The 13,356-nt window shown below is 47.2% G+C and overlaps 1 protein-coding gene across 4 annotated transcripts in view; it reads left to right on the forward strand.

Annotated features, from left to right (window-relative positions):
* Window positions 1-10,505, forward strand: part of DRP2 (dystrophin related protein 2) — a 44,510-nt gene extending 34,005 nt beyond the window's left edge. For 3 of the 4 annotated variants that reach the window (XM_054472555.2, XM_063660707.1, XM_063660708.1), the window contains 7 exons: window positions 415-551; window positions 849-914; window positions 1,174-1,239; window positions 2,103-2,246; window positions 4,320-4,557; window positions 6,054-6,174; window positions 6,502-10,472. In XM_054472555.2, coding sequence (XP_054328530.1) covers window positions 415-551; window positions 849-914; window positions 1,174-1,239; window positions 2,103-2,246; window positions 4,320-4,557; window positions 6,054-6,174; window positions 6,502-6,626 — 897 coding nt within the window. In that variant the 3' untranslated portion in view covers window positions 6,627-10,472. Of the gene's footprint in view, window positions 1-414; window positions 552-848; window positions 915-1,173; window positions 1,240-2,102; window positions 2,247-4,319; window positions 4,558-6,053; window positions 6,175-6,501 lie in introns of all 4 variants that reach the window. The other variant, XM_054472557.2, reaches the window with a different exon arrangement.
* Window positions 10,506-13,356: the final 2,851 nt, after the last annotated feature.

The raw sequence follows: 13,356 nt of genomic DNA on the forward strand, positions 1-13,356 counted from the left end.
CCGTGGCTTACACCTGTAATCCCAACACTTTGAGAGGCCGAGGTAGGAGGATTTCTTGAGCCCAGGAGTTCAAGACTGGCCTTGGTAACACAGTGAGACCCCTGTCTCTACAAAATTAATTATTATTATTATTATTTTTGCTTTTAGAGGAACTGAGACAATTTTTTTAAGTATAATATGAAAGTCCTCCTGTCTCCTCACCTTGGCCCCCCACCCCTCCAGTTCAACTTCCCAGAGGCAACCAGTGTTGAGTTTGGCATATATCCTCCCAGACCTTCTTCTAGGAGCAGGGTATGGTGGGCATGAGCAAGAGTGGATTACCCAGCAGGCTGTCTGCTCTAGCAGAGCAGCCATACCTGCCCAGTATATCTGGAAGCCATTAGGGTAAGTTCCTCTGCCCTGTCTCCTCCTCAGACCACATCCAGTGAGAACATGAGGGACTTTGCCACAACCTTAAAGAACAAATTCCGCTCCAAGCATTATTTCAGCAAACACCCTCAGCGAGGTTATCTGCCTGTGCAATCAGTGCTGGAGGCTGACTACAGTGAGACGTGAGTACTGGTGGCTGAGCAGGGGCTGTGGGCAGCCTCACTGAGCCCGATCGTATGCTGTGAAGGGACTGAGTCCCGAGTGGGCTAGGAGAATGTTCCAAGGTAAATCCCACTAGTGATAGGGCAGTTCAGCTTGGGCCTGACCTGCACTCTGGCCTGAGAAGTAGACTGGAATCCAGTCTTTGTATTTTGTTCCCATCAGCTCTTGCCCATGTCCATAATGTAGGGAGCAGGAGAGGGAGGAGGAAACAGGCTGCCCAGTCTTTGGTCCCCCGAGTCTTTGCTGCTTTCTTCTAGGCCGGCTTCTTCCCCGATGTTGCCACACGCCGACACACACTCCCGAATTGAGCATTTTGCCAGCAGGTACCACCAGGTTTGCGGGAGGTGGGTGGGAGCTGTTGTAGGAAGTCCGAGGGGAAAGGATCTTCAGTCGGGGCAAGGAGAATGGAGTCAGGGCCAGGGGATGTGCACAGTGGGGTGTGCAGCAGCCAGCAAGGCCCAATACTTAGGAGTAGTTGGGGCAGCTCTCAAAGCCAATGATCCTGTTGTGAGATTAGAGTCCTTGAGATGGAAGCAGGCCCCACATCCTGTTTTCTCTCCTGCCTCTGCTCTTTATTCCTAGGCTTGCTGAGATGGAAAGTCAAAATTGCTCCTTCTTTAATGACAGCCTGTCCCCAGATGACAGCATGTGAGTTTCCACAGCTGCTTATTTGCCAGAAATAGTTCTCCTTGAGATCTTTGTGCCACTGTTTGGGAAGGATATATCCTCCAAGGAACGGGGGTGTGTGGTGGTTAGGATCCTTAGCTCCCTAAGGAAGGAAGGCTGCTTTCTGGGCACGGTGTTCAGTAAGAAAGGCAGTCTTCCCTCTATCAATCAGCCTAGGAAATGAGTGATGTACTAGCTCTCTGCCATCTTTCCAAGTCCCTTCCTGTTGCAAGATCCCATCCTTCTATACACAACTTTGAGGAACAAAGAATATGCCCTCCCTCATCTGAAGTTGTAGAAAGGAGCCATTATCTTGCGCTCAAGATGCCAAAGCCCTATCTAGTGCTACACTAACCCTGGGAGACATCAGGGACTTGGCTGAAGTATAGCCAAGGGAATTTCCTGGTATGACAGCCCAGAGAAGGGGCCTTGTGTCTCTAGGGAGGTCCCCACCCTGCTCAGAGGTCCTAGGAGCTGCTGGCTACATGGATCAATCTGCCCTGACTGGGACTCAGATCCCTCTAGAGGAAGAGGAAACAAAGGAGGGTAGAGTGGGGGAACAGCACAGAAAGGGAAATGATTTGCTCATTGTTTCCCGGGGGGGAGGCTGTAAGTAGAACCCAGATACCCGCATCCTGAAAACACTCTCTCAATACCCCCAACCACAGCCTCTGCCTCCTTTGAACACTTTCATCCCTCTCAAGCCTCAGTATATGTCCTTTCCCTCTTGATGTGACTTAGAAGTGAATCCTCCAGCATGCATTTCCTGGGGCCTGAGCTGCAAGCTGAGTTGTTTCTCTGTTCAACAACTGGCCACCTACTCTGCTTTCCCCACACCCATGCAGAGACGAGGACCAGTACCTGCTGCGGCACTCCAGCCCCATCACAGACCGGGAGCCAGCCTTTGGACAGCAGGCTCCATGCAGTGTGGCCACAGAAAGCAAGGGGGAGCTACAGAAGATCCTGGCCCACTTGGAAGATGAGAACCGGTGGGTGTGATGATAGCAGAAATCTGTGTGGGTTCTTGAGGCAGACAGATTGAATTTAAGTCCAGGCACTTCTACATCCTAGCTGTCTGACCTTGAGCAAGTTACTTATATTCTGTAATCCTCTATTTCCTTATCTGTAAATGGGGATGATGATCATCAAACCTGCCTCCTAGGGTCACTTGTGAAGACCAAATGAGATCAGGCATATAATGTGTTTGGCTCAGTGCCTGGCTTATAGTAAGGGTTCAATAAATGCTAGCTATTATAATAATTATTTGAATCCTTTTAATTTTTTTTTTTTTTTTTGAGACAGAGTCTCACTCTGTTGCCCAGGCTGGAGTGCAGTGTCGTGATCTCGGCTCACTGCAACCTCTGGCTCCTGAGTTCAAATGATTCTCATGCCTCAGCCTCCCGAGTAGCTGGGACTACAGGCATGCACCACCATGCCTGGCTAATTTTTTTTTTTTTTTGTATTTTTAGTAGAGATGGGGTTTCACCATGTTGGCCAGGCTGGTCTTGAACTCCTGACCTCAAGTAATCTGCTCACCCCAGCTTCCTAAAGTGCTGGGATTACAGGCATGAGCCACTGTGCCCGGCCTGAATCCTTTTAATGTAACCCAAATTTTTCCAAGAACACATGAGATGCAAGCAGAGAGAATGCATAGAGAAAACAGGAGAGAGTATGACATGTTCCTGCCCTCAGAGACCTTTCAATGTTGGAAGTGGAAAGAAATATGTATCACCTAGTAAAAGTATTCCAGAGGACGATGACACTACATAGAGCATTTGAGGTCTGGAATAGGGATGGTGAAGAAGAATACAGGGAGGGCATGACTTTCCATAAAGTAAAGGTGGCAGCAGGGACCTAAGGAGGGTCAAAGCCACTTATGGGGCATGAAGTAGAATTCATAGTACCCCTTAGAGCAGTGCTTTGCAAACAGTAGTGCATAAGATAGTCACTTGGGAAGCTTGGTAAAATACAAATTCTAAGTCACAGGTCTGGGTGGGGCCTGAGTTTCTGCATTTCTCACTAGCTCCCAGTGGATGCCCATGCTGCTGTTCCACATACCACACTTGGAGTAGCAAGTCTTTAGAACGGTGCTACTCAGAGTTTGGAGAGCGGACCAGGGCCAGTTTGTGACCAGTTTGTGACCAGTCCAAGGCAAGATAAAAAAAACAAAACAAAAAAAAAAACACACAAAAAAAAAAACAGAGAGTAAGCTTTTAGAAACTTTTACAGCAATTTGACATTGCTATGATACTCAAGCACCAAATTAGTAGGCTCATCTCATTGAATAGGGTAGAGACCAGTTTGAGTGTTGTTGAACTTGTGTGATGAATTACATATAGTGTGAGCTATGTACTAGTCATGTGCATTGGGACCACATACTGGCCCACAACAGAGTGAAAAAAAAAAAACCTGGATTTTTACCATGAATCATTTGAGAAACACTGCCTTTGAGCAGCAGTCTGCAGGCCCTGGGAAACACTGGGCTGAGAGTGACTGTTCTGTTGCAAATAAAGAAAAAACGAACAAAGCCAAAAGTGATATCCCCAAAAGTAGGCCACCTGTTTGGAATTTGTTTTTTTGATGACCCAGCATGGGTGTTCAAAGTGGGCCAAAAAGGAGGATTGTGGAGAGAAGAGGCAAGACAGGTGGTCTCTTGTTTATGTTATGTTTTCCCTTGGAATCTAAACATCTAAAAATGGAGTAGGTGAGTCAGTGGCCCTAATGCCTCCTTTATTTGCAGACTGTTTCTGCCTGATTGTAAGGTCAGAATTAATCCCTAAAGCAGCACATCAAAGCCCTGAGACATTTCTTACGCAAAATGTCAACTTTCTCTGCTCTGAGGTCTCAGGATGGCAGAGTAAATGACATACGTGCTGGAGAGGAAGTGGATGTGGCCATTCAAGCAAGAGCACAGCTGGGGGTGGGGGTGGGGGTGGGGGTGGGGGTGAGGTGGGGTGGAAGAGCACAGGGATTGTTCACACCTAGGCCTGAGGGGACATCTGAAACCTGGACAGTCAGAGCCCTGTTAGAGCCATAGGTCTTGGTGTCTCTCTCCATGGCAGTATTCTCCAGGGAGAGCTGAGGCGCCTGAAGTGGCAGCATGAGGAGGCAGCTGAGGCACCCAGTCTGGCTGATGGCTCCACTGAGGCAGCACCAGACCACCGCAATGAGGAGCTTCTGGCCGAGGCCCGTATCCTTCGGCAACATAAGAGCCGCCTGGAGACACGCATGCAGATCCTCGAAGATCACAACAAGCAGCTAGAGTCCCAGCTGCAGCGTCTGAGGGAGCTTCTCCTGCAGGTGAGGCTGGAGACAGGAAAAGAGCCAGGGCAGCCTCTGAGCCCAGGGGAAGGGCTGGGAAGCTGAGGGCTGTGGCAAAGAAGACACAAGAGAGAGCTCCTTGGCACTGGCTGTCAGGTAACTTCCTGAAGAGAACTGGGCCTGCGGTTGGTTGGGGGCGGGGGAAAGAAGAGACTGGCATGGTCACATCTTCAGCCAACTCTCTTCCACCTACCTTCCATGCCACCCTATGTGTCACTCTCCAGCCACTGTGGGGCCTGGGGCAGAGAGAAGACTTCTGAGGGCTTATTTCTTCACAACCCATTGGAATCCCATACTAAAAGAACAAACTTCAAAAATCATCTAAAACATTGATTTTGCTAGTGTGGTATTTGCTAGAAAGAAGTGGGTTTGGACAAGTTTGGCAAGAGAAAGATTTGTGCTATCTAAGGGTGTTTCTTGTTACTTTTTGCACCTTTCATCTCTGAGAGGCAATGTGTATGCTGTGGTAAAGCTCTGGAGTCAGGCAGCTCTGCGTTTGCATGTGGCTCTGCCAATTGACTGTGGGGTGTTTGGACAGTTAGTTAACCTCTCTAAGCCCCAGTTTCCTCATCTGTACAACAGAGACGGTAACAGTACCAACTTCATAGAATTGTGGTGAACATAAAAGGAGATAATGCATTTATGGAATTTAGCATGATGCCAGGAATTTAGTACACACTTCATAAATGTTACCTATTATTGTCATTATATGTAATGGAAAATACCACTCTTCTGCCTCTTCCCCAGATCCTCCAAGGAATGGCCTCTATGGATTCCTGGAGGTTTCTAACATATGCTATGTCCTGATCCTTGATCAGGTGTGAAACTCTACATTTCCAGAGAGAATTGTGTTCTAAATAGCTTAATTATAGCTGAAATGACAGCAAGAGACCTTTAGGTACAATGCCATTAATTAATTAATTAATTAGTTAATTAATTTTCGAGACAGAGTTTGGCTCTTGTTGCCCAGGCTGGAGTGTAATGGCTTGATCTCGGCTCACTGCAACCTCCACCTCCCGGGTTCAAACGATTCTCCTGTCTCAGCCTCCCAAGTAGCTGGGATTACAGGCATGGGCCACCATGCCAGGCTAATTTTGTATTTTTAGTAGAGACGGGGTTTCTCCATGTTGGTTAGGCTGGTCTTGAACTCCTGACCTCAGGTGATCCGCCCACGTCAGCCTCCCAAAGTGCTGGGATTACAGGTGTGAGCCACCGTGCCCGGCCTACAATGCCATTCTTATAAGAACTGGGAGCCTTTGACACATGTTGTTAAAGGAAGAAGGTAATGGGTAATTCAATATTCTAAGAAGTTTCCTAAAAGTGGAAGCCACTGTTTTAGGTAATACCAAAAGCTTCTTAAAGTCTAAGGGTAAAGGGATGGTATGAAGTCTCTCAGGTCCCTTCTAAGCTCAGGAGTCTGTCAAAGTAAGGTCAGGAAGGCAAAGCCACTTAAGTCATGCCTTACCTCTTGCTAGCCACCTACCGAATCAGATGGCAGTGGCTCTGCAGGCTCGTCCCTAGCTTCCTCTCCACACCAGTCAGAAGGCAGTCACCCCCGGGAGAAGGGACAGACTACTCCAGACACCGAGGCTGCAGGTGAGTTCCCCTGGCCCTTCCCAGCCCCTTTCTCCATGGCTTTGTCCTGCCCTCGATTTCCTGCCCAAGGCTTTGCGGAGCTGGGACTGGTTTCTCCTCTTGGCTTTGTGCTTAGGGTCAGGGATGATTGGTTTACTGACTGATTAATTCATATGCTTATTCTACAAATAAATGTACATTGAGCACAACCTATGTATTAGGCATTGTGCTGGGAAGATGCAAATGCTGCGGGCAGGTCTGCCCTTCAGCTAGCAGAATTCTATCTGGCCCCTTGGCCTCATAAAGGAGTCTCTAGTTCTCTTCTCAAATCTCTGTTTTTTAACCCAGATGATGTGGGATCAAAGAGCCAGGATGTCAGCCTGTGCTTGGAGGACATCATGGAGAAACTCCGTCATGCCTTCCCCAGTGTGCGAAGTTCTGATGTGACTGCCAACACCCTGCTGGCCTCTTGATGGAGCCAGATCCCCATCCTATAGTTCATAGTCCTCTCCTGGTTCCGGTCAAAGCCTTTCCTCAGCCTTCACCCAACCTTTCCAGTTTCCACTGGCCCCACATTCCTCAACTAGTATTATTTGGGCTCTGGGCAGCAGCAGGGATCTGGTGGTATGTGAGGTGGGTGCGGGCAGTGATGGGGGAAAGGGAGGCATGATTCCTCTGACTCTAGAAATGTTCCCTTTAATCTTCAAGTTCGAGGTCAGCCTTTTAAGTACCTTTCTGTTGCAGCCCAGGCAAATATCACTTGGCCATTCAGATGGGGAGCAGAGAAGCTGCCTTGCAGAGCTAAGCGGTACCTGTTGGCCCCTCTTCCTTCTCCGTGGAATTATGGAGAGAGAGAAGCCTAATTACCCCAAGGTTCCAGCATTATGAATCCACAGGGTTTACCCCTACTCTCTGGCACAACTCAGGGAGGCAAAAGGGTATCCCCGAGACACCTTCCCCACCCCAAGTGCCCCTGAAAAAGTCTGGGCAGTGTGTGTTCTATTACTTCAGCTCCAGGACAGATCGCTAGCCATCCTAATGCTACCTAGGTATTGGTTTCTCCTCAAATATCTTCATTTTCTTTAGCCTCAGTCCCTGACAGACCTTCCTTAAGGGGAGAACAGTTCATTCCGGTTCTTCTACGTTATATTTGGAAGCATTAAATCTATACTTATGGGTTTAGATTTTTTTTTTTTTTTTTTTTTTTTTTTTGCCCCACATCTTCCTATTTCTTAAAGTCCTCAGCATTTTGAGAGACCCACTGAGTTGCGAGTTGCTCTGGAAACCCGGCTGAAGCCACCCTTTGCTCCTCTGAGTCTGTCCTCACAGACCTGAGGACACAGTGGCAGCTTGCTGAGCAAGGGATTGTTGCTTTCCTTGGGTGAGGAAGAGGAAGCCCACCTCAAGTCTGGAGTAGTATGGCTGCCATCCAACACCCTTCCAGGCTGTGACCCTTCTAGCTCTCAGGCTGAATCAGGTGAGGTGGCTGATTGTCCCCAGCTAATCATAAGGCATTTGCAACTGGCCACCGTGTGTAGTGGCCCCTTCATAGGAGCCACAGGCCACAAATCAGGAAGCTGGCCACTTTCCACCCAGACAACAGCAAGGCCTTCCTGTGCCTAAAATTGTTCTTTCTAACTCTGGAAGGTGAATCCAATCCTCAAACTGAACTAGCTCTTCCTAGGCGACATATACTATGATCTCTTTATCCAGAAACTGTTCAGAATAGATAGTAGGGGTGGGGGAGTGGGCTTGGGAATGTTGAATAGATTCAGAGCCAACTTAGGCAGCTTTCTACCAAGAGGAGCTTTATAACCTAGAGCCCTGCAGTTGACTTCATTTGCCTAAGTTTATATATACATACATATCTATTCTACATATCTACTGTACATCAGTGCTCTCCTGGCCTCACTCACACATTAAATTCTAATACCTCTTGAAGTATTAATGTTCTGCCTTGCTCTTTGTTAGCCCCAGCCTCTGGTTGGAAAGATAGATATATCCTGGCTGCTCCCCTAGGATATCTCTCTCCATTGATGTTTGGGGTGGGCTGTCCTCAAGACCAAAGCAACAGAAACCCGTGGTCACAGAGAATCTAACAGGAAGAGTCACTGTTCTCTTCACTCATTCTAAATCTTGTTCCCTTGAGACCTGGGCCTTGGGTGAATTTTCCTGGGCTCCCCTAAATGGTTCAGGTGCCAAAATAGAGCAAATCCAAGCTCTGCCCACCCCATGCAGAAAAGAACAAACAGGCCTTTATTAGCCTTTGCCAGCTAAGATGCAGAGAACATTCTCTGGCCCCTTCCAGCTCTTACGGTCTCACTCAGGGCTAAAGAAAGCAACAGTTGCCACCACAATCAGGAGGGAGTGATGGTTGGGGTGTTGTATTATAATCCAGCAGTGGGCCAGTGGGTAGAACTGCTAGGAACCTAGTTTGATCTGCCGCAGAGGAGGCAGGGCAGCGGCTTGGGTCCAGAAGCTTAGGATTGCCTCCTCCACAACTAAGCCACAGGTCCAGGGTGTCAGACTGCACAGCATAACATCTGCCTTAGTGTTCATGAGGTCTCTGGGCAGGAGAACTGGGTATCTGGATAGATGGTGAGCAGGTGGTAGGCCATAGAACCTGGGCATCAGTCAGAGTGGGAGCATATTTGTAGGAGCCTAGATTGTGGACAGGAATGTGGGACGGAGGGCTCAAGGACTTGGAGGCGTGTGCCTGCCTAAGCCTTAGGCGGGTACATGTTATGGAGCAGTTTTTTACTAGGAAAGTCCTGGAAAATCTTTTCTGTTATCCCCACCCCACCTGAGAGCTCTTGGGCTGCTGAGGGCCTAAGGCAACTGCAGTGGGCCAGGCATGGTGGAAAAGATGTAGATCTTGTTATGTAGGATTTGCGTTGTAGGTGGACAGAAGCAGCAGGTCAAGAGTTGAATTCTCACTAAGGGGTCACTGACACTTTGTGGTCCTGTGTTTACCTTAATGCCTAAGGTGAGTATATTGTTCAAGGGTCCAGGGACAGTCACTGCAGTATGTGTGGGGAATTTTCCCACAGTAAGGTAAATGGATCCTTGGGTACTATGAATCCAGCTTGGGGTTGGATTTACCAAGATGTGTTGTATGTTGTTAGACATCTTCTTGTGTATTAGTCTCCTAAGGGTATTGTGCATGGCACTGTGTAGTTTATAGCCCTACACTGAAGGATGGTGAAGGGAGTTGCTAGGTTGATAGCCTAAAGAAAACCTTCTGACTGTGGGATTAGCATCAATGATAAGGAATGTGAGCATTTGCTGGGGTTGTTGTCAAATAGTATCAGAGAACAGTTAGGACTGAGAGGTGATTTCTTCTTGACAGAATTTGATAGAGGCCAAAAAGCCATTACGAGGATACCTCTGCTTCCAGTGACAGCAGAGTGGATTCACATTGATTGGGCATTGTTACGGAAGGCTGACTAACTGGAGGACATCAGGCTGCGCTATGCTTCCCTAGGGAGGACACGTACCCTTCCCTCCAGATTAGAAAGGCTAGAATCAAGACTCAAGTGCCCATTTTCTTCAAGGTCCAAGGTTGGGAAATATTTCCCTACAAAGAAATCAATTTGAGTTTCTGGTGCTCCAGGAAATGGGTTGGCAGAACACAGAAATGAGAAACCCTGAGGCCAGAAAGAGGCCAATCCTAGGAGATGTTTTCCCTCCAGATTCATTTTAAGGAATATCTGTGCTTCCTGATGTGTGTGCTTGAGATTTGGGCTCTATATCCAGCATTTGAACTCACATTTTCAATGGCAGAGTCATGGCCTGTGGCACCATTTCAAGGCCAAAAATCCCATCCAATTTCCCTTCACATAGATGTCAGATAAGCAAGAAAGTAGCTGCCTTAACTCGAACAGTTCTGGGAAAAAAACTGGGGGCCTTGTCCTGAGGCTGTGGAGACTTAATTCTTCAGCTGGGTGGCTCCCGTAGGAACAAAGAACACTTTAGCTACTTCTTACTCTTTTAACACCAATGGCTGTGGGAGAAGGAAAGGCTCAAGGCCAGGGCTCAGCTCGCAGAGTCCATCTTCTCCCACAGCTGCCACATTTGAGAGGGGGCCTGCTGAATGCCCTTGCTGTCCCCTATGGCAGTATTGAGGCCTGACCGAAGTCTGGTATGCTGCTTGCTGGCTGCAAGAACTGGTCACAGGATGAAAATTGGGGAAAGGATTTGGGGGAGGTGACAAGGGTGGCATGGAAGTCTAGGGGACAAAGGGACAGGGTTGGGAACAAATTGGTTAACTTTGATTGCCACTCACTGTGGTGCTTTCCCCCTTTCCCTTGAATTCTGCTTTGAAAAGAATAAATTTGTACTTGTTTACTTTGGTTCCTCTGGTTATACTCTCTGAGTCTGATATTTCATATCTTTCCCTTATTTGGGGGTGGGAAGAGAGGGTAGACCAAGAAGCCACAGAAGTACTGTAAAACATAAGGCCACCAGATGAGTCCAACACCTGTGGGACACAAAAAGACCTCCCCATTGGGCTCATCTGCCACTGTTACCCGGATTAATCACCTCTCAACATCCTCCCAACCCTCCCCAAATTAGCTAGTTAGCGCCTTATGAGATGAGCTGTATGTAGCAATGGTTTCTAAATTTCATCCTCCTCAATCTGAGGGGTTTTCACCAGCCTGAAGCATTGTAAGAAAAGTCAGGACAATGCATTGAGTTTTCATAAAATTATATTTATTCAGTTTAAAGGTCTACCTTTTATTCTGAGATTACAGATATATATATACACACACACACACTATATATATATATATATACACACACACTATATATATATATCTCCATCTATATATATATCCATCTATATATATATCCAGCTATTTATATATATATATATCCATCTATCTATATATATATATATCCTGTGTGTATATATATATCCTGTCAATAAGTAAAACCCTGTCAGTCCGTCTTTTCTTTTCTTTTTCTTTTTTTTTTTTTTTGAGACAGAGTCTCACTCTGTCACCCAGGCTAGAGTGCAGTTGTGCAATCTCAGCTCACTGCAACCTCTGCCTCCTGGATTCAAGCAATTCTCCTGCCTCAGCCTCTCACCAAACTATGGCAACACTGTCCAGTATAAAATAATGCAAGCCACATATGTAATTTTAAATTTTATAGCAGCCATATTACAAAAATAAAAATAGATGGAATTAATTTTAATAATTAACCCAATATATCCACAATATTACCCTTTCAACATGTAATAGTATAAAACAATTATTAATGAGATTTTAAAATATATTTTTAACTAAGTCTTTGGAAATGTCAAGCAAGCTGACACATTCAGCTGGGGGAAACACACACACACACACACACACACACACACACACACACACACGAGATCCAGATAGATCCAGACAGTTTATTCCTTATAGAGACAGAAAAAGCAAGATCAGCAATGGTATCAGCTCCCTGCATCCCTCGTCCCATAGAACAATATAACAGGACAACAAAAGGGGCTAGATGACAGGCAACATGAATGTAGGACCCCCTGGTACTGTGTAGCCAATGCCACACTACAGCTAAGCAGTTTTATGGCCTGCAACTATACCCTCTGGAGTGGGAAGCAGGCAGAAAGCCCTATATTTAACTGGAATGAGGGAGGCAGGTGACCTCCCTCAAGATAGGGAGATGACTGAGAAACGCTCTTGTAGCAAATTCTCACAAGACTGCCTGTCTTCCTGTGTTCTGGGAGGATCACAGGGTGTTATGTCAGGACCTGAGTCAGCCTGCAGTTGAGCCTGGCCTGCGTGGCCTATGTGGATAGTGTAAGGTCATCAGGATGCGGGCACAGAGCAGTTCCTTTATAGAAATCCAGTGTTTATTTTACACTTACTGCGCATCTCAACTCAGGCTAGTCATGTGGTGCTCAAAAACCACATGTGCCTAGTGGATACCATATTGAACAGCACAAGTCTGTAGCATACAGAAGTCAAAATCACTGAGCTATAGCAAAGGAAAACTTTCTGAGGTGTCAGAGTGAATGTGTGCATGCGTATGTTGGGGTGGAGTGGAAAGTCAGAATGGCAATAGCCTTGGGTGACTGGAGGGCAGTGGTGAAGCAGCCCCCCTGGGTTACACTGAGAAGTGGTAGCAGAGGAGATGGAGGGGCATTGCAAACACACTAGCTTGCCCTTGCCCCTTCCTGTTGTGTTGTCTTCCCTACCACCCCGCCTCTCAGCAGAGCTCTGACTGTTCTCAGGCTGCAGTATCAGACAGAGGCTGTATGAGGGCTCGTCTACCTCTTCCACTCCTGGATGCCCACTGTGGCACATGTGCCACACTCACTGGCCTGTCTCTTCAGCATGACCCCAGGGTACTTTCTATCAGTCCCCTTCCTGCCTTTATCTGGAAAGGCCTATCTTCTTTTCAAACTCTGCTTCTTCTCCCACCTTCTACCTCTGACACTCAACTTCTTTCCCTCATTCTTTCTCCTTATTCTCATCTTTTAAGTTATGGGTTTCTGAAAAAAACAATCTTTTTAAAATATCATCTTGGTTTTCAAGCAATCCTCGAACTTCTCTCCTAATCTGGGCTCCATTTTGTTTGCCTTTAACATGCCTATCTCCCTTAGTCCTACTTTTTCCCTTGCATTTCCCCCAGCATTCCTGCCGTCTCCATCCCAACTTCACAGGCCCTGCTCATACATGACCTCTCCTTTGCCCATGGCTTAACTTTGACTTGGAGTAGGAGCACTAAAAGTGGCACAGAGAACTTAGGAGTATATTTCCTAAAGCAGCACTGACTTTGTCAATTGGGATCAGACCTGCGGCTAGCTGGGCTACTTCAAGAAAACCACCAGATGCCTCTTGGTGGTAAGCATTATCACCCATGATTTACAATGAGAAAATATAGGCTCTAAGAAGCGTAGGGGCGGGCATGCATGATGGCTCACGCCTGTAATCCCAGCACTTTGGGAGGCCAAGGCAGGTGGATCACCTGAGGTCAGGAGTTCGAGACCAGCCTGGCCAACATAGTGAAACCCCGTCTCTACTAAAAATACAAAAATTAGCCAGGCATGGTGGCAGGTGCCTGTAATCCTTGCTACTCGGGAGGCTGAGGCAGGAGAATCACTTGAACCCGGGAGGCGGAGGTTGCAGTGAGCCAAAATCGCACCACTGCACTCCAGCCTGGGTGACAGAGCAAGACTCCATCTCAAAAAAA

Source organism: Pongo pygmaeus, chromosome X (assembly GCF_028885625.2).
Source record: "Pongo pygmaeus isolate AG05252 chromosome X, NHGRI_mPonPyg2-v2.0_pri, whole genome shotgun sequence".
NCBI classification, from domain to species: Eukaryota; Metazoa; Chordata; class Mammalia; order Primates; family Hominidae; genus Pongo; species Pongo pygmaeus.